At 47.6% G+C, this 26,635-nt stretch overlaps 1 protein-coding gene across 3 annotated transcripts in view; it reads right to left on the bottom strand.

Moving 5' to 3' along the window:
- Positions 1-218: 218 nt before the first annotated feature.
- Positions 219-26,635, bottom strand: part of LOC132385988 (zinc finger protein 420-like) — a 39,819-nt gene continuing 13,402 nt past the window's right edge. Inside the window, exons 2-4 of one of the 3 annotated variants that reach the window (XR_009509376.1) lie at positions 24,511-24,725; positions 12,437-15,680; positions 219-2,212 (exon numbers count right to left, since the gene is read on the bottom strand). Coding sequence is in view for 1 of the 3 variants with exons in the window: in XM_059958220.1 (XP_059814203.1) it covers positions 13,233-14,840 (1,608 nt within the window). In the remaining 2 variants the exon portion in view is untranslated. Of the gene's footprint in view, positions 2,213-8,568; positions 9,610-10,252; positions 15,681-24,510; positions 24,726-26,635 lie in introns of those variants that run through there. The other 2 variants (XR_009509375.1, XM_059958220.1) reach the window with 2 other exon arrangements.

Here is a 26,635-nt window from a genome sequence, read left to right as displayed (position 1 = left end):
CTTAATCCCCTTGGTTTAGTCCCTTCTCATTTGTCTCCCCAAACTGCACAGTTCCAGTACTTCACAAAATGGCTGCCTGAACAATAAACAAAGACAAGAACAGACGGCAAATTGCATTTATTAGTAGTGTATGTAGAAATGAAATAACTTCGAGACTTTTCGTAGCTCGAAATCAGGAGGCAACCCTAGATTGTGCCAGAGCAAGAATCATTTCAAACAGTTCACAAAAAAGGTTGTCTCCGTTTAAAACATAGGACGAACAATGGTCAAAGTTGACATTGCATTTTTATTAAAGTATGGACAAACGGAAAAACCTTGAAATCCGACACACCTCCAGATGCCCCGGCTCACCCAGGTTATTGTTCAACCCCAAATCCGCCAACACACCCAGCTTTGTGCAAATCAGTCTGCATCCACAAATCTGTGCTCTCCAGAAAACCCTCAATGAACCTTCAAATCAGTGTCCACCCCAAAGCATCCGACACCACGAAATCCTTGTGCACTCACACATTCGCTGACATACCCCTAAAGCGGAGCACATCCGCAAAGCTGGATGCTCCGCCAAATCCGTCTGTACCACTGGATTCACTGGCAAACCCCGAAATATGCCGACATCCCCATTTATCTGACCAAACAATAACATGTATCATCCTGTCCTGGTGACGTCTGACCTACCAATCCCTGCAATATTGTCAGAGTATGTCGCTAGAAAATCTTTTTCGCAATCTTTACCATTTTCCTCATCACGGCTTCTGCCCTTTTATACTTAATAAGGTTGCTGGGACACTGATACTTCTTCACTTTCCTAAACGCCTTGTCTCACTCCCTAATCGCCTCTGTACACTCCTCAGTCCACAGTGATACAGCCTTTCTCCTATTAATTCCGTTTGTAATGGGAATCACTTTCATCATTTGCTGAATAACGTGACATAACATTTCATTGTAAAAATACACATCTTCGTCAACATTCTGCAGCGGTTCTAGAACTACTGCGAATATTGAATCTCCTACCCATTCAGACACACAAGTTGAAAAACTGTTCTTTAATCAAACCATTACCATCATTCAGCAAACAAACCCTCAGTGAACTGCGTTAAAATCTCAGCATCAGACAACTCTTCGTGAGCGAGAACAAAATATACTTTCTCACAACTGAGTAGAAAGATTCCCACAAGCGTTGTAAACCATAATCTGTTTTATACAACTACCTGCTGAATCAAATATTTCTCCAGCAAATGCCGCATACGGTTCATTCATATTCACAACTCTACACCCTGCCTCTTTCCTTATAAACTGTCAGCACTACCTCTCTATCAGATGGCCAATCACGCCAAACGACAATATAATCCTGCACAGTAAAAACTTAACTGTGAAAATAATCTCTTTTCCTGAATTCTCAAAACATTGGGGGATTCTGCCAAATGAGAAACAGGCTTCTTAATGTGTTGACGATGAAAAATCAGTCTGGGACAGACTAGGATGCAGATACTCCACCCATCAGATCTTCATTTACAGCTTCCAACATAACACCGGTTACACCGAGATACCTTTCTGCAGCTTTCACAATCATTTTATGTTTTTGCCAGTAGGACGAGATGTCTGATCAGTACAATTCACCACATCCATTATAAGCATCACAAACTCTATTGAATCCAACAGTACAGAGGCTACTCTCTGACTGGGAACACTTTATTAAGTTTAGAAGTCAAAGTCAGGTTTAAATTTTTGCAAGGTCTCTGCATAATACACACCCAACTGTACTTTAACCTGTTGAACTGATCCGCCTCTATTTTCCAAAGGCAACACCGTCGCTGTTTTCATATTCCCACCTCTGTCCATGTCTGAAATTCACATTAACTAATCATCTCATTTGACCGACGCGTTCCTCTGCCAGTGACAGCAGGGGACAGTGAAGGGTCTGAACTACGATAGGTCTGATGGAAATCTGCCCCAAACTCAGACCCTCCTTGTCTGCTCTATCGCTATGGTGGTGTTCAGTGATACTATTGTCGGTGGTCGTCGGCCGCGGCATCTACAGGGACCGGCGTGGCTCTCCGTCCACAGCTCCAAGTGTCTGTCCCGGCGATGTTTGCCAGACCTCCCTCAGTCTCCGCCGATGCAGAGAAAATTGCGCCACCAGCCGGCAGCAGGCACTCTGGGAGTGATGAACTACGATCCTCCACACTCCTGGTGAATCTCCTCTGGAGACCTCCTGCACAAAATATACTTTGTTTAGAAACAGTTTAAGAAACATACCAGGTCAGGCACAATCTCCTGAGAGGAATACTGTCGAAATTTCGGATGCAACCTTTCAGATTCAGCTTTGAGATTGGCCCTTCCAGGCTACACTGCTGCCCAACAGAATTGTCCCATCTGCCTGCGTGTGAGCCATTTCCTCTGGGCTTGAGTTAGTTTGAATAGTCACATGGGCACAGGTGCTGAAAGGTTATTTTCCCTGCTCCAGGAGTTTTTGACTAAACCTTTCCTATCCTATACCTAATCACAATGCCTTTTAAATTTGTATCAGCACAGGACCACAAAGGAGGTAGTGTTTATTCACTTATCGGGCAGTAAGGTGGATTATTTACTCAGAGCCTGGTAGGATATACTGCAGATTATTGAGAGAGGCACGAAATTACATCACTAGTGACTTGACCAATATATTTGTGTTCTCTGTAGCCACGAGTAAGATCTCAGAAAAGCGCTGATCGATCTTATTTTGTTATTTAAGAAGGGGGATGGATAATCCTGGAAAATATAGACTCACGTTAGGGGTAGACACGTTTCTGGAGAAGATTCTTAGGGATTGGATGTAGAGTTATCAAATTCCTCACACATCAACATAACCATCATCTCCTGCAGAGTGTGATAGTCTGTTTCCCGACGGCACTTTCGGCCGGCACCAGGACCATCCCTCCCGTCCATTTACCTGTCCAAGTGTCTCAATGGAACCTCATTTCACCAATTCCACTGGCGTCTCATTCCACACTCACACTGTCCTCTGAGTAAAGAAGTTCCCTCACATTTTACCCTTAAACTCTCTTCCTTTTACCCCGAACTTATGAAGTCTTATTCAGGCCTCACCCAACCTGAGGGGGAAAAGCCTCAGTTTAGGTACGACAAAACCCTTTGAATCTTCCTCTCCAACTCGGGCCCTCACCTCCCGGAAACATCATTATAAATGTCCGCTCTAATCGTTCAAGGTTCTTGATGTTTTTTTCGTGTAGATGGGTGACCCTGGATAGATACACGGAGCTTAAGTAAATAGAGGGCTTTGGGTAAGCCTGGTAGTCTATGGTAAGGTCAGGTTCAGCACCGCAATGTGGGCCGAAGGACCTGTATTATGTTGTCGTTTTTCTATGATCCAAACTACGCACAATACTCCAGGATTGTCCTCAGTAACGTCCTTTACAACTTCAACATAACATTGCAATTCGTGTACTCAGCACTTTGAATCATGAAGGCCAATGTGCCAAAGGCTCTCTTCATGACCCTGCCTTGAACTATGGAACTGTATTCCCGCATCCCTCTGCTCCCCGCAGACCACAATCCCCGAACAGTCACTGTCTGAGTCCGACCCTGTTGTTCCCGGCAAAGCGCAACACTTCACATCGGTCCTCATTACATTCCAGCTGCAAAACCGTCAGCCCATTTATCCAGCTGCTAAACCCATCTCCATGTTTCGATAATCTGCCTCACTGCCACTCATGCTCTGTATCCAGGTGTCAGCTGCAAATCCAGGTTACCATATTCCTGTTGAAATCCAATGTTACGTGGAGCTGAGGAGGACGATGGCGCCTAACGGCGACTCATTGTTTGCAACTTCGGAAAGAGCTCTAGTTCTATTTTAATATCTCTATTTTCCCACTCATGATGCTTTTGAAGACCCCGACCTGGAATTACAAACTGACTTTGGTACTTTGCGGGAATGGGACCCGTTCTCGGAGTCTGACGACTGGACGTTATTCGATATACCAAGGACGAGGTCTAAAACACCAGCGCGCCTTCAGTATTCCGGGATTTCGTGGCTCTGGAGGCGGGTGGAGTCGGGGTCGGTGCCGTTGCAGGAAATCGGTGCGTCGTGGGAGACGGAAGATCGAAAGCAGCGAGCTAGCTGCTGGCCGTGTGCCCGGAGACCCGATTTCCTCGGGCACAGAGCTCGGAACAAGCAACACAACAGTCATTTAACATCTTAAATCAGCGAGCTGTTTGTCCGGTCCCCCCTCTCGCTGTGAAACGGGGACAACCATTTTCCCTTATTAAAGAGGGAGAGAGAGAGAGGTGGGTGGGGAGGAGGGATATGGATGCTTTGCTACTGCTTATGGGTGGATGGGGTGAGCTGGGGGGAATTTGGGGTGCCAGCATTAAACTGTCATTCATTCTTTGGGGCTCTCCTCTGCTTTCGTTGATGGTTGCAAAGAGTAGAATTTCAGGATGTCTATTGTATACATTTCTCTTACATTAACTCCACATTTGAAACATTTGATTCCTTTGGAATATGTGTATATCCTGTCCCTCAGATTGTCTGACAATAAGTTAACCGTTGGTGTCAGGCTCATCCGCCTCTACTTTCCCGGCTCATCGTCAGAGCCTTTCTGCAACAATGGAAGCTAATCTACGGCACCTCACAGGTGTCCAAAGACATTTTAAATACTCCTGGAGACAGGCTAAGGCCCTTGCAGTTTCCGTACTCGACTTCCACAAGGGTCGTTGCGGTGTCTTGTCACTAATTGGAAATTGATCTGCCCTGATTGAGCCCATTAAACTATAAAATACAAGAGCACAATTAGGCCATTTGTCCCTTCGCTTCTGCTCCGCCATTTCATCATGGCTGATCCATTTACTGTACGCTACTGGCCCCCATTTCCATCCTTCTCTCCATATCCGTTCATGCCCTGAGCAGTCGAGAATCTGTCAACCTCTCCCTTAAATGTACGTACGGACAGCACCCACTACTGCCTGTGACGACGAGCGAATTCTACAGATTCGCTATTCTCTAGCTAAAGATATTCCTCGTGCTTTCATTCTAAATGGATGCCCCTCCAATCTGAGTGTCCTCTAGTCTTACATTCTCCCACCAGAGGTATGATCCTCTCCACAACAGCTCTGTCAGAGGCATTCACCATTCGGTAGGTTTCAATCGAGTCAACCCTCATTCTGCAGACCACAAGAACCTTGAATAGCTCCGGACCGTCAAACTCCTGAATTCCCGACAGGCCCGTTGGGATTATTTTTTGGCCGGTGTAGGTTTACCTTTCGTCCGGGAACCAAGAACGGGAAGCCCGATGCTCTCTCCGGTCAATACGTTTCCGAGAAGGACCTTCCCAACCCCGAGACCATTCTTTCATCATCCTGTGTAGTGGCTGCCCTCGCCTGGGAGATCGGGTCCAGAGTCACGGAGGCCCAACGGACTCAACCTGACCCATGCATCGGATCTCCCAATCGCCTCTTTGTACTCGATTCTGCTCGATCTCAGGTTCTCCAGTGGGGGCGCACTTCTCGTTTCGCCAGCCATCCCGGGACCGATCGGACTCTGACCCTCCTGAAGAGATATTTCTGATGACCCGCCATGGACGCTGACACCCGTTCCTGTGTCTCTGCCTGTTCCGTCTGCGCCCGGGGAAAAGCCTCGGTCAAAGCCCATATACAAGGTGCCGAAAGATCTGGGATGACACACGCACGGCCCTGCTTCGCTCAGCCAACCGTCACCGAGAAATTGCCCACCGCCATCGTACCCCTGCTCCTGAGTATCGACCTGGGCAGATGGTGTGGCTCTCGGCTGGAGACATTCCTCTCAAGAACGAGCCCAAGAATCTCGCCCCCCCCCCCCCCCCGCTTCCTGGGACCCTTCGAGTTTGAGAGCATTATCAATCCCACGGCAATCCAGCTCAAACTGCCTACGTCAATGCAGATCCACCCTACAGTTCACGTCTCCCAGTTTAAACCGGTTTCTGACAGCCCCTTGTGCCCTCCGACCGAACTCCCTCTACCCCTCCCCCTCCCCCCGTATCGTCGACGACCATCCGGCGTCCACCTTCCGGTGGTTATTGAATGTTCGCCGTAGAGGCAGCGTCTCCAGAACCTGGTCGACCGGGAGGGGTACGGCCCGGAAGAAAGATCCTGGATTCCCCTCTCCTTCATTCTGGACCCTTCTCTCATCTCGGATCCCAATTGGGACCATGCAAACGAACCGGGGGGGGGGGGTCGCCTGGAGTCTCCCTTTGAGGGAGGGGTACTATCATGGTTCCGTTTGGTTATTCACCTTTTACCCTCCTTTATCCCTGACATATACCCTGATTTCAGTCATTAGATTTCCAATCGCTGCTCGTTTACTTAATTACAGTACACCTGGTTTTCATCAGCGACTGTGAAATAAGTACGATGGCGTTACTATCATAGGCTGCCAGTTTGTTGGTCTGTTCTCTCTCGTGTGAGACTTCGGTCCCTTGTCTGATTCAGCTCTCGTTTCAAGATAGTCCCTGTTAACCCCGTCTCCTTGTCAAGATTCTTCCGGTTTGCTGATCTACGTTCATGTCTACGCCAGCATCCCCAACTCAGTTGACGTGCCTGTGTCCCGCACCTGGGTTCTCCTCAGTAGCCCCATGCAACAGTGAATTGTACTGATCAAACACCTCGTCCTACTGGGGTAATTGAAATTATTGTGACAGCTGCAGAAAGATATCTTGGTGTAACTGGTGTTACCAGCTTTTCTTAGGAAAAGGGCAGCGAACAGAGTTGTGAATGTGAGTTAAACGTATGTGGCATATGTAGTAGAAATATATCATTCAACAGGTGGGGTATTAATGTGGTTCATTTTTACAACTTGTGTAAAATGACAGTAGTATTGCCTGTTCTAAACCCGGAGCTCCCTGTCTGATCCTTCCAGTTATGGACCAATATGGTTAAACTCTCATTTGTGTAAACTTATGGACGTATAGTACTGGAACGGTTGAATTATATTTTTGAAGAGAGAGACAATTTATCATTTTATCAGAGTATATTTTGGAAGGGGAGAATAAAGTTGGATTCAGTCTTATATTTTGAATACGATATTAGGAAAGCACAGTTAAATTAAGCTGTTGCAATGACAGTACTTTTGACATTGAAAAGGCATTTAATATTTATGGAAGGAAGGACTTTCGGAAATTAGGAGAGGGGAAATTGCAGCATTTCTTTCTGTTTCTTTTGTCATTTGGAAGGTTCCTGCAAGTAGTGTGAGAAAAATATATCCTGGTGTGTATGGGATAGCGACTGGGACCGCACAAGACTGTACTTGTAATCCTTTATTATTTAATAATATGATTAATGATATTTCCCGAGATAGCGTCGGTAAATTACTATGTACAGATGAAGGAGCTTTCTGGATTAGAGGCAGAAATTTGAATATTAGTGTATGGAGTTCCAATTATCTATTAATATCTTTGAAAAAAGGAAATAGATGACAATTTAAGCTTTCAGTAGCTAAACATAAGTTATGTGTTTTACAAATAAGATTGATTGATCTGCAGATGATTTGACCATACGATCAAACTCTTGAAGACCTGCCAGTGCAAAGATTTTCAGGCATTTGGGTGGACAATAAGCTGACATGGAAGCGCTACATCGTTGTGATAACTGATCAATAAAAAGGAACATTAAATATTCTTAGCTGTCTATGTGGATATTCTTGGGTGTTACACAAAAATCTTTGTTAATCATTTAGAATTCTTTAATTAGAGCTGTTCTGGATTCTGACTGTGTGGCTTATGCATCAGCTTCATCTTCAACTTTTAAATGCTTGGATGTGATGTAAGCATAGATTTTAAGATTGTGTTGTTATGCAGTAAAGTCACTGGGTGAACTGGGATAATTACCCTCACAATTGCGGCAGCTGAACTTGATATTAACATACCCGATTAATTTTAGGGGGCAGAGACATTATCATGTTGTTGAAAGTGTTTTAGAGGACGGATGGTAACACAGGAAGAGTGTTTTCAGTTTTGGATATCTGGGCTCTTATCACGCTTGGAGTATGGGCTTGTTGGATTATGCAATATGTCCCAGTGTCGCACTCTCAGTAACTCTACTTTGTTTTCTTTTCCCAATCACATTAGTCGATTTTAGGTTGAACAGTTTAATACAATGTAAATACCTACACAGGACTGCATAAAGTGCACAAAAACAGTGCAGGCATTACAGTAAATAATAAACAGGACAATAGGGCAAGGTGTCAGTCCAGGCTTTGGGTGTTGAGGAGACTGATGGCTTGGAGGAAGAAACTGTTACATCATCTGGTCGTGAGAGCCCGAATGCTTCGGAGCCTTTTCCCAGACGGCAGGAAGAAGAAGAGTTTGTATGAGGGGTGCATGGGGTCCTTCATAATGCTGTTACCTTTGCGGATGCAGTGTGTAGTGTAAATGTCCGTGACAGCGGGAAGAGACACCCCGATGATCCTCTCAGCTGATCTCGCTATCCGCTGCAGGGTCTTGCGATCCGAAATGGTGCAATTTCTGAACCAGGCAGTGATGCAGCTGCTCGGGATGCTCTCAATACAACCCCTGTAGAATGTGATGAGGATGGGGGTGGGAGATGGTCTTTACTCAGCCTTCGCATAACGTAGAGACGTTGCCGGGCTTCCTTGCTATGGAGCTGGTGTTGAGGGATCCGGTGAGATTCTCCGTCAGGTGAACACCAAGAAATTTGGTGCTCTTTACGATCTCTACTGAGGAGCCGTCACTGTTCAGTGGGGAGTGGTTGCTCTGTGCCCTCCTGAAGTCAACGACCATCTCTTTGGTTCTGTTCACATTAAGAGACAGGTTGTTGGCTCTGCACCAGTCCATTAGCCGGTGCACCTCCTCTCTGTAAGCTGACTCGTTGTTCTTGCTGATGAGACCCACCACGGTGGTGTCATCGGCGAACTTGATGATGTGGTTCGAGCTGTGTGTTGCAGCACAGTCGTGGGTCAGCAGACTGAACTGCAGTGGACTGAGCACACAGCCCTGGGGCGCCCCCGTGCTCGGTGTCATGCTGTTGGAGATGCTGTACCTGATCCGGACTGACTGAGGTTTCCCAGTCAGGAAGTCTAGGATCCAGTTGCAGAGGGAGGTGTTCAGGCCCAGTGGACTCAGCTTTCCAATCAGTTTCTGAGGGATGATTGTGTTGAATGCTGAACTGATGTCTATGAACAGCATGTGACCTTTTTGTCCAGGTGGGTTAGGGCCAGGTGGAGGGAAATAGCAATGGCAGCATCTGTTGAGCGTTGGGGACGGCACGCAAACTGCAGGGGTCCAGTGAGCGGGGCAGCAGTGTCTTGATATGCCTCATGACGAGCCTCTTGAAACACTGCATGATGATGGATGTAAGTGCAAAGAGACGGTAGTCATTCATGAAGGACACTGAAGACTTCTTCGGTACGGGGACGATGGTGGCGGCCTTGAAGCACGTTGGAACGGTGACGCTGCTCAGGGTGATGTTGAAGATGTCAGTGAGAACACCTGCTAGCTGGTCTGCAGGAGATGTTGTCCCGCAATTGGTGATGTCCTGGATGCCCTCCCACATGCGCCTCGTGTCGCCGCTGTCCTGGAAGTGGCTGTGGATTAGCTGGGCGTGTGCACGCTTTGCAGCTGCTTTCTGGAAATCAGAGTGCCAGCAAGATTGTAATAATGTATTAACTATTCAACCATTCCCTCCTTGCCCAGGCGTGTACAATTATGTACATAATCTATCACAATAGGTAAGAACACAGAGGGAACACAGACCTGACCTGCAGAGGCCACCCAAAAATTGGTCTGCGGTTCAAGGTGGCAAACCATGTGGGACCTCGCTCTCCTTCAGGAGCGTCCTCCTGAAACTTACGTATCTCCCCCATGTCTGGCATGTCCGTCCTTCGATTTTGTCTGATAGGAGCTTGCTGGGTTCCCGAGGTGTCTAAACGTGTGGGATTCGAGGCTGTCTGCCTGGCTGCTGAATCAGCCCTGGCATTACCCTTAGATATCTCAACAGATTCCTCAATATGGGCTGCACATTCCATAATAGACAAAACTCGAGGGAGCTGTAGAGTGCTGAGAAAGTTGTTTGCAAAGGTAGGTTAAAACGGGGTAGCCAAAACAAGTCAGGAAACCCTCAAAGCTCCGTCGTCTGTGCATAACGGGATTCCGTCTAAAAGTGCTAGGCTACAGGCACAAGTCAGAGTGAGCAGCTCAGCCTTCTGGTCGGAAACAGCTGTTTCGAAAGAGGCTTACGTCACTATCCCTCATTATCACACATCGATTCCTCGCTGGATTACCAGAGACCTTCCATCCTCATAAAACGTTGCCTCGGGCTTGAGGGGGTAATGCGGAAGGGGTGGGAGAGTCTGTCCTTCTTTCACGGTGATCCAAACAGTGGTGGGGGGGGGGTGAACTTCGTGCAGCTGACTTCATGGACTGAAATTGTCCAGAGATGTGGTACAACGTCTTGGGTTTGGTCAATATTAAAAGAGTGTCTTACCAGATGTCCCGTCTTCACCTTTGACTCCTTCCAGTATCGGAGGTGGCCCGTGGCCAAGTCTTGCAAGTCCCCCTTGGTGCTAGAGGCTTGTTTCGTCAGGGAGTAGGAAGGAAACCCACGCTCTTTAGCTTGAACCAAGGGCAAATCCTAATGGTGGTCTGGGGAAGCACGAATCCTGTCTGTCACCAAAGGAAACCTGGAACTTCGGCCAGTAATGCACTGCCCACTTTTCCTTCAGCCTCACCAGTCACGGTGACTTTGAAATTCTGTCCCTCGAGGGGTGCATAATATCGGTTTCCTCAGTTTAGCACCACATAGGGGTCACATGAGGGTCTGCCTCCGGCAGAGAGGGTTCAGACGAAGTGGAGTCCAGATTCAGTGCCCACCGCTGGAGGGGGATTCGGTAACTGGGGAAGCTGCCGGTTGTTCGCTAGTCTGTGTATAGAATCTCCACTTGCAACGGACACAGCAAGTCTCACTCTGCTAGATTACACCCCAGACTGGCGGTGGCTGTAAATGAAACCTCACGCTGGGTCCCCCTGGAATTCCATATGCGTTCCGTACCATTATTAGAGGTTTTGTCCCCTGCAAAAGTGCGTAGCGGGCCACAATTCTCTCCGATAGTCTGGTCCTAATTCCCCAGGGTTATGTTTGGACTCAAGTACTTTAGTGATGCTTACAGGTTGTTGGAGATCCCTCTCCAAGGCTTGAATAATCTGGTCAGACTGTTCATTCTCATCATGGATTCCCACCTGTAACTCCTGATAGGTTTGGTATCTTAGTTCTGCCTTCCATTTCCGCCCCTCATCAGCTGAGAGAATCATGCAGCAGAGACTGAATGAACCTTGTGGGGTCACATTATACATTTGTATAGAACTGCGGACACACTGAGCAATCTGTGCTGGGTTTTCTTTTCTATCGGGGGCCGGATTCATAATCATTGTCATTTCTTGAGGCTTCCAGGGTGCATACACAGGAATTACTGAGAGCTGTCCCTCCTCCGCTGCTCATGGATTAGGCAGCATTCGGGTGGGTAATTGTCTCTGTGGAGCCATTAACTTTGGGCTTTTATTGGATTCTCCCCTCCCTGTCTCGGAATAATCCTCGGTATTCCCCTTCTGGATCTGAGGGTATAGAGAGCCTCTCCTTCCCCGCTGCTGCTGCTTTACCCGAGTGGCCACCGTATCTGAGTACTGGGCGGATTGGGGCTCGGGTACACTCGGCCCCTGGTAGGGTGGGGGGAGTACGGTGGGTGCTCATTCCTAATCACGGTCACCATTCTCAAACAGGATCGGTATCCCAAACATGGGATCGGGATCCCTTGTTTCCCTGTCAGTTCGAACTTTAGACTGACGTTCCTGCCCTTCTCTCCTATCTAGGCCGGCCTTGGTTTGCTGATGTTGTTTTTCCTGCTCTCGTTTTCGGCGCCCATTCACCCACTCACACTCCACCTTTAGCGTCTCGCAACCTTCTGCAGTACATACCTCTCTCCCTTTGTCACACGCATTATCCCTCCAACTTGCTCATCATGTACTGTTCAACTTTGCATCTGCCTTATCCTTCCATTGCCTTTTCAACAATTTCCACTTCTTCCCACAGTTCATCTTCCAGATCAGATTTACTGCGTGTTCTCAAGAGGTGATATCGCCGGCTCCCGCCCAGTGGCCACATTCTTTTCCCCAATCTTTTCATTCAGCGCTGCAGTCAAAATTCACAAATCTTTTTCCTTGTCTGGAAAACTCTCACACACGTTGTGTAGGGCTGCTCTTGGCCCACTCGTATCACTTGACTCCGTGCTCTCTAAGTAATTTACCCGGCACAAAGCCTCCTGCTCAATTAACAATAAGATAAATTTACCCAGCAGGCACCAGGTGCTGAGTTGATAAATTTATCCAGCATGTCCGTCTCCTGCCCAGTTAGTAAAATTAACCCGGTACCGCCTCCTACTCAATTAATAAAATTTGCCTACCTTATACAAGTCTTCCGACAGAGACATTCCCGATCCCGTCAAGATATGCAAGCAGCCTTCGGCGAGGAACCGTGCCTCCACAGGAACTGACGGTGAGCGACAAAAGGTGAAATACCCGTTGGGCACCTGGTCGGTCTCCACAGTCCCCGGAGTGGTCCGGCCGCTTACTCCGTCTGTCTGCTTCGCACTCTCTGTATTGGGATCCTGTTCGTGACACCCAATGTTAAACTCGGGAGACCAGTTTCCTCTCGGCACCACAGTTTATTGCATTCTCTTGCAAGAGTCTGAGACCCAGTTATCAGAGGGAAGGCATGTCAGTGCTGCCAACCATCTGACAAGTGGACTCTCTCAGTCAGGTTACAGCAGTATATTCATACATAGTAAGTCCCATACATCACTGTTGCAAGCTGCTATTAGAACTGGTACGCCCACCAAGTCTGTTGGTGCAAAACTTAATGTCTTAGATAACAGAGTGCACTAACTCAAGGCTTGAATATAGATGGATATACAGTCCAGTCCTTATCAGCTATTCCCTTTGCAAGGTCCTGACTTCATTCCAGACCGATGTTCATTGCTGACCTTATCGATGAGTCCTGACTCAAACACGAGTACAATATATATTATCAAATTCTCAATGTCCCTCTGACAATTAAAAGGAAACCAGTATAAGCCATTGAGTTTCTTAACTGCTGAAGACAGAGTTTACTTTAGTTCAAAAATTCCTGTTCAGTCCCAATTATTCTTTTATCTAGAGGTTACTTAGGTTCAAAATAATTTTTTATATATCCGCATTTCCTCAGAATGGTTTCTCCCCAGTGTGAATTTGCTGATGCCTCGAGAGCTGAGATGAACGACTGAATCTTTTCCCACAGTCTGAGCAGGTGAATGGCCTCTCCCCAGTGTGAACAAACTGATGTTCTTTCAGCTGAGCTGAATCGGTGAATCCCTTCCCACACTCTGGGCAGATGAATGGTTTCTCCCCAGTGTGAATTCGCTGGTGTCTCAGGAGTTGAGAAGAACGACTGAATCCTTTCCCACATTCAGAGCAGTTGAATGGCCTCTCCCCAGTGTGGACTCGCTGATGTAACTTCAGTTGAGATGACTGAGCAAATCCCTTCCCACATTCAGAGCAGATGAACGGCTTCTCCCCAGTGTGGACTCGCTGATGCTCCTTCAGTTGAGATGACTGTGTGAATCCTTTCCCACATTCAGAGCATATGAATGGTTTCTCCTCACTGTGATCTAACTGGTGCGTTAATAGACTAAAACGCCGAGTGAATCCTTTCCCACAGTCTGAGCAGGTGAACGGCCTCTCCACAGTGTGAACAAACTGATGTTCTTTCAGATGAACTGAATCGGTGAATCCCTTCCCACATTCTGAGCAGATGAATGGTTTCTCCCCAGTATGAATTTGCTGGTGTCTCAGGAGTTGAGATGAACGAATGAATCCTTTCCCACATTCTGAGCAGCTGAACGGCCTCTCACCAGTGTGAACTCGCTGATGTACCTTCAGTTCAGATGACTGAGCAAATCCCTTCCCACATTCAGAGCAAGTGAACGGCCTCTCCCCAGTGTGGACTCGCTGATGTAACTTCAGTTGAGCTGTCTGGGCAAATCGTTTCCCACATTCAGAGCATATGAATGGCTTCTCTCCAGTGTGGACTCGCTGGTGTCTGTGTAGATTGGACGAGTGAGTGAATCCCTTCCCACAGTCAGAGCAGGTGAACGGCCTCTCACTAGTGTGAACTCGTTGATGTAACTTCAGTTCAAATGACCGAGCAAATCCTTTCCCACAGTCAGAGCAGGTGAATGGCTTCTCTCCCGTATGAACTCGCTGATGTGACTTCAGTTCAGATGACTGAGCGAATCCTTTCCCACATTCAGAGCATGTGAATGGCTTCTCCCCAGTGTGAACTCGCTGATGTCTCTGTAGATTGGACGAGTGAGTGAATCCCTTCCCACAGTCTGCGCAGGTGAATGGCATCGCCCGAGTGTGAACTCGCTGATGTGACTTCAGTACAGATGACCGAGCGAATCCTTTCCCACATTCTGAGCAAGTGAATGGCTTCTCCCCAGTGTGGACTCGCTGATGGGACTTCAGTTCAGATGACTGAGCAAATACCTTCCCACATTCAGAGCAGATAAATGGCTTCTCCCCAGTGTGAACTCGCTGGTGTCTGTGCAGGTTGGACGAGTGAGTGAATCCCTTCCCACAGTCTGAGCAGGTGAATGGCCTCTCCCCAGTGTGAACTCGCTGATGTACCTTCAGTTCAGATGACCGAGCAAATCCTTTCCCACATTCAGAGCAAGTGAATGGCTTCTCCTCAGTGTGGACTCGCTGATGCTCCTTCAGTTGAGATGACTGGGTGAATCCTTTCCCACAGTCTGAGCATGTGAATGGCATCTCCCTAGTGTGAACTAACTGATGTTGCAGCAGGTGAATCGACTGAGTGAATCTCTTCCCACAGTCTGAGCAGGTGAATGGGCTCTCCCCAGTGTGAACTCGCTGGTGTCTATGTAGTGTGGACGAATGAGTGAATATCTTCCCCTATTCAGAGCAGGTGAATGGCTTCTCCCCGGTGTGAACTCATTGGTGTCACTGTGGTCTGGTTGAGCGTGTGAATGTCTTCCCACCATCCGAGCAGGTCAATGTCCTCTCACTGGTGAACTTTAGGATATATCTTCAGCATCGATGACAGAATGTATTGCTTCCCGCTGTCAGAACAGGTGGAGCATCTCACTGTGGTGTGAACTTGCTGATGTATCTTCAGGCTGGATGATTGAGTAGTTCCCCTCCCTCACACAGAGCAGGTGAATGGCCTCTCCCTAATGTGAACTCACCAGCGTGTCTGCAGGTAGGCTGTGAGAGAATCCCCTCCCACACTGAGAGAAGGAGAATGATATCTCACTGCGATCAATTCTCTGCAATTCAGACAGTCAGACGTTTGAATCCCGTCTACAATCAATGCAGTAGAAGAACTGATCTCCAGTGAACAAATGCTGGTGTGTTCTCAGCACCCCGGTTCAAGTGGATTTCACTGAGTTACAACAGAATGCTTGATTTCAGTGACAGAACACATTACCAGATGTTATGAGATAATTCTTCATCTCCGTGGATCGACAACAGAGGTGTTGGTGTTGCAAAGAAAATATTTGGTCACTCCTTAAATATCCAGTCATTCAGCAAAACTGATGTGTTGTTGTGTTTGAGATTCCCATGCGCAAGTGTTCTGCCATTTCAAACCTGTAAAAAATATTTGCAAAAGACATCAATGGGAGAAGGAGAGTATTTCAGGAGAGATTATAGTCTGTGGTGAGAAAATAAGAAATAGGAGCAGGAGTCGGCCGTCCGGCCCGTCGAGCCTGCTCCAACATTTAATAAGGACATGCCTGATCTGGCGATGGGCATCTCCACCTACCTGCCTTTTCCCCATAACCCTTAATTCCCCTACTATGCCAAAATCTATCCAACCTGATTTGGAATACAATATTATGTTAGGACTCTTGGCAGTGTGGAGGATCAGCGAGATATTGGGGTCCATGTCAATTTTACAATTAAAGCTGCAGCGCTGATTGTCATTGTTGTTAATAAGGCCTTCATCAACCATGGAACTGAATTCACGAGTGGTGAGGTAATGTTGCAGCTGTACAAGACCTGATTTATACCCCACTTCGAGTATTCTGTTCAGTTTCCTCATTACAGGAAGGATGTGGATACTATAGAAAGAGTGCAGAGGAGATTTACAAGGATGTTGCATGGATTGGAGAACATGCCTTATGACAATAGGTTGAGTGAACTTTGTAGCGAAGGAGGATGAGAGGTGACCTGATAGATGTGTAAAAGATGATGAGAGGCATTGATCGTGTGAACAGCCAGAGGCTTTTTCCTGGGGCTGAATTGGCAAACACAAGGGGCATTGTTTTAAGGTGCTTGGTCGATTGGAATGTCATAGATAGGTTTCTCACACAGAGTAGCAGGTGTATGGAATACACAGCCAGCGATGACAGTACAGACAGATACTATGCAGTCTTTTGAGAGATTCAGATAACTTCATGGAGCTCAGAATACACAGAGTGCAATGCAGTTGGGAAATAGGAGGCAGTTTCTGGAATAGGTTACATGGACGGCACACTGTGTATTATATTGTAGATTTCCATGTTTCCATAAGCACTCATCTTCTAACAAGGCTCGGATCAGACACTCTGACTGACCATCAAATTATCTGACTATATCCCTGTCTTTATGAGAATGGGCTGTTTCTGACTACAATCAACCTGTGACTTGGCCCAATTTGTCTCTCTCCTTTGGGATTATTTCAAGTTCTGGTCATGTTCCACAATACTACAAAGATCACGTGTTACTGCATGTACGATCCTGGAGATTTACTAATTACTTGGATGGCCCCCCCCCCCCCCCCCCCCCCCATCTGCTGATTGACAGTGATGAACCCATCGATGGCAATGCCAATGAATATATAGTGGAGGGCAGTGGTTATTCTCATTGGAGTGCGGCACCTTTGTGATCTGAAAGCCAGAAGTCACTTGTCATCGAGGCAAAGGTGTTTCATATCGTTATTGACCCAGAGAGAACTAAATCTGATGGAAGGTTTTATTTCCGTAAAGCACTAATTGACATTATCACTGACTGGAAGGTAAACTCTTCAACCGAGCTTAACTGGGAACTATATTTTCGTTCGGAGTTCATAATCCTCGGATTTACATAGTGGAGCACGGCAACGTTCAGGAGATACATCCGCTCGCACTTCCTTCGAATGTACGGAACAACACCGGTACTATTGCCCATGGCTGCCTCTTTACCCAGAAACCCTCACGAAGAGAAACCTCCCGGTGTTGTTGGGTTGGTTGTGGGCGGGGCTGAGAGGTTGGAAGGTGGTGGTGCATGTGTGAATGTGGTTTGGAACTTGTTGAGGGTAAGAGAGTGGGGAAGGAGTGGGAATTGCTGGGAGCGGGTTGCCTGGGTCTGGTAAAGGCAGACAAGGTGAGAGGAGGGGCTGAGGGAAAGAGAGTGGAGAAGGAGTGGGATAGGGATTTGGGAGCAGAGGTAGGCAGCTGGGGAGAAATGGATTATTGTGAAGGGAGAAACAAAAAGGAATAAGGAGATAGTGAGGGGATGGATGAATGAAAACCAAGACAAAGGGAATAAAAGAATAAGAAATGACAGTGGAGAGAGTTCTGAAAGTAAGGAAGATGAACAAGTTGAGAGGGGAGGTGTTGTCATAAATGGGTTTAATGAGAAGGCGCAAGGACACATGAAGGAAATGAACCCGTTTGTGCTAACAACAACTCTGGCAAGTAAGATAGAGGAAATAGTATTTGCAAAAGTCCTTAATGATGGCAATCTATTGGTAAGATGTGCGAATGAGGAACAACTTGAGAAAGCACTCAAGCTAAAAGAGATAGGAAAATGCAAGGTGGAATATACAGGGAGGGTGGGAGCATGAAATGGTGGTTGTAAGGGAGTGATCACGGGTGTACCAATGAGTATAAACATGGAAGAGTTGAAGAGGAATATCAAAGGGGGGAAAGTAATTAATGTTCGAAGACTGAAAACAACAAAGGAGGGAATGAAAAAGGAAAGTGAAACAGTATTGATTGAATCTGAAGAAGCAAGAGTGCCAAGTAAAGTTTTCCTGGGTTTCATGAGTTACCCAGTAAGGGTATATGTGCCAAACCCATTGAGGTGCTATAATTGTCAAAGGTTTGGACACATAGCTAAAAACTGTAAAAGGCAGAGGAGATGTGCTAGATGTGGGGATGTTCATGAATATGGAAAGTGCGGAACAGGAGTGCAACCAAAATGCTGTAATTGTGGAGGAGCTCATAATGTGGCATATAGTGGGTGTGAGGTTATGAGACGGGAGATTAAAATTCAAGAAATAAGAGTGAAAAGAAAGATCACTTATGCAGGAGCTGTAAGAATGTCCAGAGAACAGAATAATGCTCCTAATGACCAGAGAGCAATTGGGATGCAAGAGATGCAGCAAAGAGTTTATGCAGACAGGATTTATGTGTGGGAAAAAAAGCTCTGGTAACATTCATTGCAGGAGTCATTAATTGTACGGCAGAGGTAAAGTCAAAAAGTGACAAAATTCTGCTGGTGGTCAAGGCAGCAGTAAACCATTTAGTGTTAGTAGGACTGACATGGGAAGAAGTCAGGGAGAACCTCACTAATCAGTCAAGCCAGGACGTGTCATAGTTTGGTTAGTACTCATTATGGTGATTCTTTTGAATGGAATGCAGGGAGTTTACTGGCCAATGGCCAGGAATTTAAGGAATTTATTAAGGAAATGGTTGTAAAATCAGATGTAGTGTGTATTCAGGAAACTTGGTTGAAACCAGCTTTAGACTTTGTGGTACATGGGTATACAATGATAAGAAAAGATAAAAATCTAGGGGGAGGAGGAGGTTGTGCTATGTTAATCAAGCAAGGTACACCGTATAGAGTACTGGAAAAAGGAAACGATCAGGAATACATAGTGGTGAAAATATGGGAGAGAGGGGAGGGAGTGGTTATAATTAACTACTACAATCCATGTAAAAGGCTGGATTTGGACAGCCTACTAAGGATACAAGGACAAAATAGACATAAAGTAGTGCGGTGTTCAGATTTCAATGCTCACACCACAATATGGGGGGATCCGATTACAGATTCAAATGGAACTGTAATTGAAAATTTGATGGAAGAAAGGGATTTGGTGTGTATGAATGATGGGAGAGGAACAAGGATAAACATAACAACAAGAACTGAGTCGGTATTAGATATTACGTTAGTGTCTTATGTCTTGGCTGTCATCAGTAACTGGGGCGTTTGGACTGCTTCAACAGTAGGTAGTGATCACTACCCAGTTTTATGTTCAGTGGGTGAAAGAGGTGAAATAAGACCAGGTGGGGTAGTCCCAAAGTGGGTGTTTGGAAAAGCAGATTGGGGTAAGTTCCAGAAGTTAACTGAAGAAGCATTGACAAGGATTGACATTTCTGGAGATATAGATGAATTAAACAGTCAGGTGACTTCAGCAATTATTATGGCAGCAGAAGGATTTATACCCAGGACTGAAAATAGGATGAATAGAAAAATAGTGCCATGGTGGGCAGAGGAATGTGGTCAGGCTGTAAAAAACAGAAACAGAGCATTCAGGCTAGTTAAAAGAACCCACATTATGCAGCATTTGCTTCAATATAAGAAGGCACAGGCAGTGGTGAGAAGTATACGTCAGGCTAAAAGGGCAAGTTGGAGGAGTTTTTGCAACAAAATAGAAAGAACAACGCCTGTGGGAGAGGAATGGGGAATGATTAAGAGGATGGGGGGCAATAGAAGGGATTGGGAGCATCCAGTAATGATATCTGAGGAGGAAACAGCAGTCTCCAGCAGGGATAAGGCTGAGATCATGGCCAAGTCATTTGTAAAGATACACAGTTCAGAAGATTTCTCTGAAGAAGGGAGAAGGAGAAGGGAAAGAACAATGAGTCAATACCCAGGTGCGTTAAACAGGAGGGAAGAAACAGATGATATAACTGATGATCCATTTACTTTGGCAGAAATGGTGAGAGCAATAAAGAGATCGAGACCAACCTCCCCAGGGAAAGATCTAATACGCTACATTATGCTAAAAAATCTAGGAGAAGGAGCGCTCTTGAAGTTACTGCATTGTTACAACAGAGTGTGGGAGGAGGGAAGATTGCCAAGTGCATGGAAAGAAGCAGTAGTAATTCCAATAAGGAAACCTGGCAAGGATCCGTCAAAACCCACTAGCTACAGGCCAAAAGCACTAACATCAAGTATATGTAAGGTAATGGAAAGGATGATAACTGAAAGGTTATCATATGATCTTGAGAAGAGAGGAATGCTGGAAAGTTATCAGAGTGGTTTTAGGAAGGGAAGGAATTCCATGGACTCAGTGATAAGGTTAGAGACTGAAATAAGAAAGGCCCAGGCAAGTAAAGAATCAGTAGTTGCAGTGTTTTTTGACATTGAAAAAGCCTATGATTATGACGTGAAAGGAAGGATTATTAATTAAACTGCACAAGATGGGGGTTGGAGGGAGAGTTTTTAATTGGATTAAAGATTTTTTGTTTGGTAGAAAAATTCAAGTTCGGATTGCATCAGAATTGTCAATACAGTCCACAGTGGGAAATGGCACACCTCAGGGTAGTGTGATTAGCCCGTTACGTTTCATCATCATGATCAATGATGTCTTCACAAAGATTACCAGTGGATATTGGTAGGTCACTGTTTGCAGATGATGGGGCTTGTGGAAAAGAGGCAGGAACACGGAGCATATAATCAGGAAACTACAAGGAGCAATTGATTAATTGGTAGAGTGTGGTTATGATTGGGGATGTAGATTTTCAGTGGAAAAAACTCAAACTGTATTTTTCACTAGGAAAAGAATTGAAGTAGGAAGAAGTTAAGGATGTATGGGATTGAATTAGAAAGGGTTGGATCATTTAAATTTCTGGGAGTTATATTTGATTCACGATTAACATGGGCAGACCATATCAGAAAAGTTGACGAGAATTGTAAAAAAGTAATAAACGTGATGAGATGTTTGACTGCTAGGGAATGGGGAGCAAGTTGTTCAGCATTGAAGAGAATGTATGTGGCTTTAGTAAGATCTGTGTTGGATTATGGAAGTGTAGCATATGGATCAGCAGCCAGGTCTCTTATAATGAAACTGGATGTGATTCAGGCTCAGGTTTTGAAAGTGTGCAGTGGGTCTTTTAAAACATCACCAGTATCAGCCCTGCAGTTAGAAATGGGAACAATGCCTTTGGAATTGAGAAGGACGCAATTGATGGGAAACTACTGGGTTAATTTGCAGGGACACAATGATTCTCACCCTTCTTAATGAGTGTTAAATGGGTAGTTACAGAGGGAAAACTTTAGTCGTGTAGGGAATGATATTGCTAGATCATGTGGTGTTCGATTTAAGGATAAGTCCTTCAGGAGTTTATCCAGTTGTAGCTCCATGGAAGCTGGTATGGCCTGACGTAGACTGGCATTTGTTAGAGGGAAAAAGGAAAGGAAAGTATAAAACTGATTTGGTAAGTGCATTTAACTGTTATGTGATGGAAAAGTACAGTGATTATACTCAGGTCTATACAGATGGTGCGAAGGAACCTGAGACCAGAGTGACAGGGTTTGGGGTGGCTATACCAGCAAAAGCAATTGCAATCAGCAGAAGAATATCTGATAAGTTAGCGGTGTGTCCAGTGGAGATGATGGCAGTGTTGGTTGCATTGTGATGGGTGGAGAAATCTAAACTAGTCAAAGCATTGATATGCTCAGATTCATCTTCAGTACTGGCGAGTTTAAGGTCTTCTCACTCAAACAGCCGGCAAGATGTACCTCATGAAGTCCTTCAGTCAGTCACAAGAGTTGCAAATCAGGGAGGTCAGGTTAAATTTCTATGGGTTCCAGCTCATGTAGGGGTTAAAGGGCAACAAAAGGGTGGATGAGTTGGCAAAGAGGGCAATAAAGAAAGAAAATATGGAAATGCACATTAGTATTAGTAAAGCAGAGGTTAAGTGTGTAATCGGGGAAAAAATTAACCGAATGTGGCAAGAAAGATGGGACAGGGAGGGGAAAGGGAGGCATTTATATCAAATACATAAAAGTGTTGCAGGTTCTAGGGTAGGAAGTAGATACAGAAGAGAGGAAATTGTGTGGACAAGGTTAAGGTTGGGGCACCGTGCACTAAACCAAACACTGAAATTGGTAGGAAAACACCAGACAGGACTGTGTGAGCAATGTCAGGAAGAGGAGTCAGTAGAACATGTAGTTCTGAGTTGCAGGAAGTATGGGATACAGAGAGAGATGATGAGAATTAATCTAAGGGAATTGGGGGTGCAGGAATTCACATTAAAAGGGTTGCTGGCCATGGGTGGGAGAACACAGGTCAGGGTATTTTTAGCTTTCTTAAGGGGTACAGGGTTTTTTATAGGATGTGATGGATAAACAGAAATAGGGTACCAGGATGGGGAGGATAAAGTGTAGGTTAGGGTATGTGTATGTGTGCGATTGGGTGAAGGGATTTAGAATGTGAGTCCATCGCATACTCCGCAGCAGAAGGTGGCGGTCATGCCCCATTAAGCTGGGGAGGGGGAGGGGAATGGGGAGAGGGAGAGAGAGGGTGAGAGAGGGTGGGAGAGAGTGGGTGAGAGCGGGAGGGAGGGTGAGAGAGTGAGGGAGGGTGAGAGAGGGAGGGAGGGAGAGAGAGGGAGGGAGGGAGAGAGAGGGGGAGGGAGAGAGGGGGAGGGAGAGAGAGGGGGAGGGAGAGAGAGGGGGAGGGAGAGAGGGGGGGAGGGAGAGAGGGGGGAGGGAGGGAGAGAGGGGGGAGGGAGGGAGAGAGGGGGGAGGGAGAGAGAGGGGGAGGGAGAGAGGGGGGGAGGGAGAGAGGGGGGGAGGGAGAGAGGGGGGGAGGGAGAGAGGGGGGGAGGGAGGGAGAGAGGGGGAGAGGGAGAGAGGGGGAGAGGGAGGGAGGGAGAGAGGGGGGAGGGAGGGAGAGGAGGAGGGAGGGAGGGAGAGGGAGGGAGGGAGGGAGGGAGGGAGGGAGAGAGGGAGGGAGAGGGAGGGAGGGAGGGAGAGAGGGGGAGGGAGGGGGGAGAGAGAGGGGGAGAGAGGGAGGGAGAGAGAGGGGGAGGGAGGGAGAGAGAGGGTGAGAGAGGGAGGGAGGGAGAGAGGTGGGAGGGAGGGAGAGAGGTGGGAGGGAGGGAGAGAGAGGGGGAGGGAGGGAGGGAGAGAGGGTGAGAGAGGGAGGGAGGGAGAGGGGGGAGGGAGGGAGAGAGAGGGGGAGGGAGAGAGAGGGGGAGAGAGGGAGGGAGAGAGGGTGAGAGAGGGAGGGAGGGTGAGAGAGGGAGGGAGAGAGAGGGAGGGAGGGAGAGAGAGGGGGAGGGAGAGAGGGGGAGGGAGAGAGAGGGGGAGGGAGAGGGGGAGGGAGAGAGAGGGAGGGAGGGAGAGAGGGGGGGAGGGAGGGAGAGAGGGGGAGAGGGAGAGAGGGGGAGAGGGAGAGAGGGAAAGAGGGGGGAGGGAGGGAGGGAGAGAGAGGGAGGGAGGGAGGGAGAGGGGGGGAGGGAGGGGGGAGAGAGGGGGGGAGGGAGGGGGGAGAGAGGGGGGAGGGAGGGGGGAGAGAGGGGGGAGGGAGGGGGGAGAGAGAGGGGGAGGGAGAGAGGGAGGGAGAGAGAGGGGGAGTGAGGGAGAGAGAGGGAGGGAGGGAGAGAGGTGGGAGGGAGGGAGAGAGGTGGGAGGGAGGGAGAGAGAGGGGGAGGGAGGGAGGGAGAGAGGGTGAGAGAGGGAGGGAGGGAGGGGGGAGGGAGGGAGAGAGAGGGGGAGGGAGGGAGGGAGAGAGGGTGAGAGAGGGAGGGAGGGAGAGAGGGGGAGGGAGGGAGAGAGAGGGGAGGGAGGGAGGGAGGATGGAGGGAGAGAGAGGGGGAGGGAGGGAGGGAGGTAGAGAGGGGGGAGGGAGGGAGGTAGAGAGGGGGAGGGAGGGAGGGAGAGAGAGGGGGAGGGAGGGAGGGAGAGAGGGTGAGAGAGGGAGAGAGGTGATGAGGAGGGAGGGAGAGAGGGGGGAGGGAGGGAGAGAGAGGGGAGGGAGGGAGGGAGAGAGAGGGGGTGGGAGGGAGGAGGAGGGGAGGGAGGGGAGAGAGAGAGAGGGTGAGAGAGGGAGGGAGGGAGAGAGGGGGAGGGGAGGGAGGGAGAGTGGGTGGGTGGGAGGGAGGAGAGAGGGGGAGGGAGCGAGGGAGAGAGGGTGAGAGAGGGAGGGAGGGAGAGAGGGGGAGGGAGGGAGAGAGAGGGGGAGGGAGAGAGAGGGGGAGGGAGAGAGAAACCTCCCTGGCCGCATCGAATGCGCATGCGCCGCAAAATAAGCGGCGGCGGCATCAACGCCGGGGAGTCGAAATCTCTCCGGGGCCGGGTACGGATCATGGGGCTGAGAGAGAGGGAGAGGACCAGGAGCATCGCGGGGTGCAGCACCGGTGTTGCTGGAAATCACAGTAACTGTCCTTCGGTCGCGTTTCAGACGCCGGTGAATCAGAACCCGGCCGGAACCCGCTCTTACCTTTGTCCGGTCGTTGTCAGACTCTGCTACTCAGCGCATGCGCGATAGTCGGGATTGGTGGCGACGACCACGCATGCGCAATTTTTTTTCAGGCGAGAATCTGCAGATCCTGAACCCAAAGCAACAGACACAAAATGCTGGAGGAACTCAGGGGGGCAGGCGGCGACGATGGAGAGGAGTGAACAGTCGGTGTTTCAGACCGAGACCCTTCAGGACTGGAAAGGAAGGACGGGAGTCAGATAGTGGGGCGACGTGAGGTGATAGGTGAAAACGGGAAAGGGGGAGGCGTAAAGTCAAGAGCGGTGAAGTCGGTGAAAGAGATATAGGGCTGGAGAATAATAATAATAAATACTTTCGTTACAGCAGCAATATTTAAAATCGGACTTAACAGTGTGAAGACTTTACAAAAAATAGAGAATAATAACATACACAGTAATACTGTACCAATGTGCAATAATAATGCATGAAACAATATTGCAGAGACTATTGAACTATGATCTGTCGCAGAAAGATGTATTAAATTAACTTTACTTTTTTACATCCTTCACATACATGTGGAGTAAAACTGTTACTCCGTCTAAATGTGTAAGGTGCAATCATAGTAATTCATAATAATTTATGATAAACAGAACAGTCAAGGTGACATAGAAATGCACTCAAATCAGAGTGAGTTAAGCAGTCTGATTCCTGGTGGAAGAAGCTGTCCCGGAGCCTTGGTCCTGGCTTTTCCGCTGCGGTAGCTTTGCCCCGACGGTAGCATGTGGAATATATTGTGATTGACGGGACTCAGGTTCCCAATGATCCTACGGACCCTTTTTACACACCTGTCTCTGTAAATTTCCTGAATCATGGGAAGTTCACAACTACAGATGCGCAGGGCTGCCCGCACCACTCTCTGCTGAACCCTTCCATTAAGGGAGGTAAAGTTCCCATACCAGGCAGTGATGCAGCCAATCAGGATGCTCTCAATTATGCCCCTGTAGAAAGTCCTTAGGATTTGGGGGGCCATACCAAACTTCCTCAACCGTCTGAGGTGGAAGAGACGCTGTTGTGCCTTTTTCACCGCACAGCTTGTGTGTACAGACCACGCGAGGTCCTCAGTGATGAGGGTCCCGAGGAGCTTAAAGCTGTTTGCCCTCTCAACCCCAGATCCACTGATGTCTCTAGGGGTTTGCTCGTCTCCATTCCTCCTGTAATCCACAACCAGCTCCCTCGATTTTTTGACATTGAAGGAGAGGTTGTTTTCTCGACACCAGTGTGTCAGAGAGATGACTTCTTCCTTGCAGGCCACCTCATTATTGTTTGAGATTGGGCCAATCAATGTGGTGCTGTCGGCAAATTTAATGAACAGATTGGAGCTGTGGGTGGCCGGTTAGCAGATGAACTGTTGTATATGGTTATTACATCTGATAGGAAAGAGCTTCTGTAACGGTCCTTGTGACAGCGGTGCTGAGTGAGTCTGTTCGAAAGGGTGCTCCGCTGCCTGTGCAGTCGGTCATGGAGAGGATGTGCCCGATTGTCCGTAATGGATGGCCATTTGTTTAGTGACACCACTCCTCTCCACCACTCACTCGTAAGAGCCCCGGTTGTGGCCAAGGATGGTTCCAACCTTTCTGATGAGTTTATTTTGCACCGATGCTGCATTAGGGTAAAGCGGCAAAGAAAACTGCAGTTACATCAACAGACTGGTAAAACATCTCCAGCATCCTGCCTGACACATTCAAGGATCTCGGCTTCTTTAGAAAACGGAGACCGCTCATCCCCTTCTTGTAAACAGCCTTACTTCTGTTACTTGTGTTCTCAGCGCCCGGTTCCAGTGGATTTCACTGAGTTACATCGAAAATATTTCAGTCACGTCTCCGGCTGAGATGAGACACTACTTCAAGGATCAACAACTGATATATCGGTGTTTCAATGGAAATATCTGGTCACTCCTTAAATATCCGGACATAGATGTGTCCGGAATTTGAGAATTCCCGGACACAAATTGCTGTTCCTTTCCTGTAGAAAGATTTACAGAGGACATCAATGGATGAAGGACTGAATTTCGGGGACGGCATGGTCGTGTACTTTGGTAGAAGAAATAAAAGGGCAGACAGTTTTGTAACTGGAAAAAATATTAAAA

This window comes from Hypanus sabinus, assembly GCF_030144855.1.
Source record: "Hypanus sabinus isolate sHypSab1 chromosome X2 unlocalized genomic scaffold, sHypSab1.hap1 SUPER_X2_unloc_8, whole genome shotgun sequence".
NCBI classification, from domain to species: Eukaryota; Metazoa; Chordata; class Chondrichthyes; order Myliobatiformes; family Dasyatidae; genus Hypanus; species Hypanus sabinus.
This window is presented reverse-complemented; position numbering and strand designations above follow the sequence as displayed.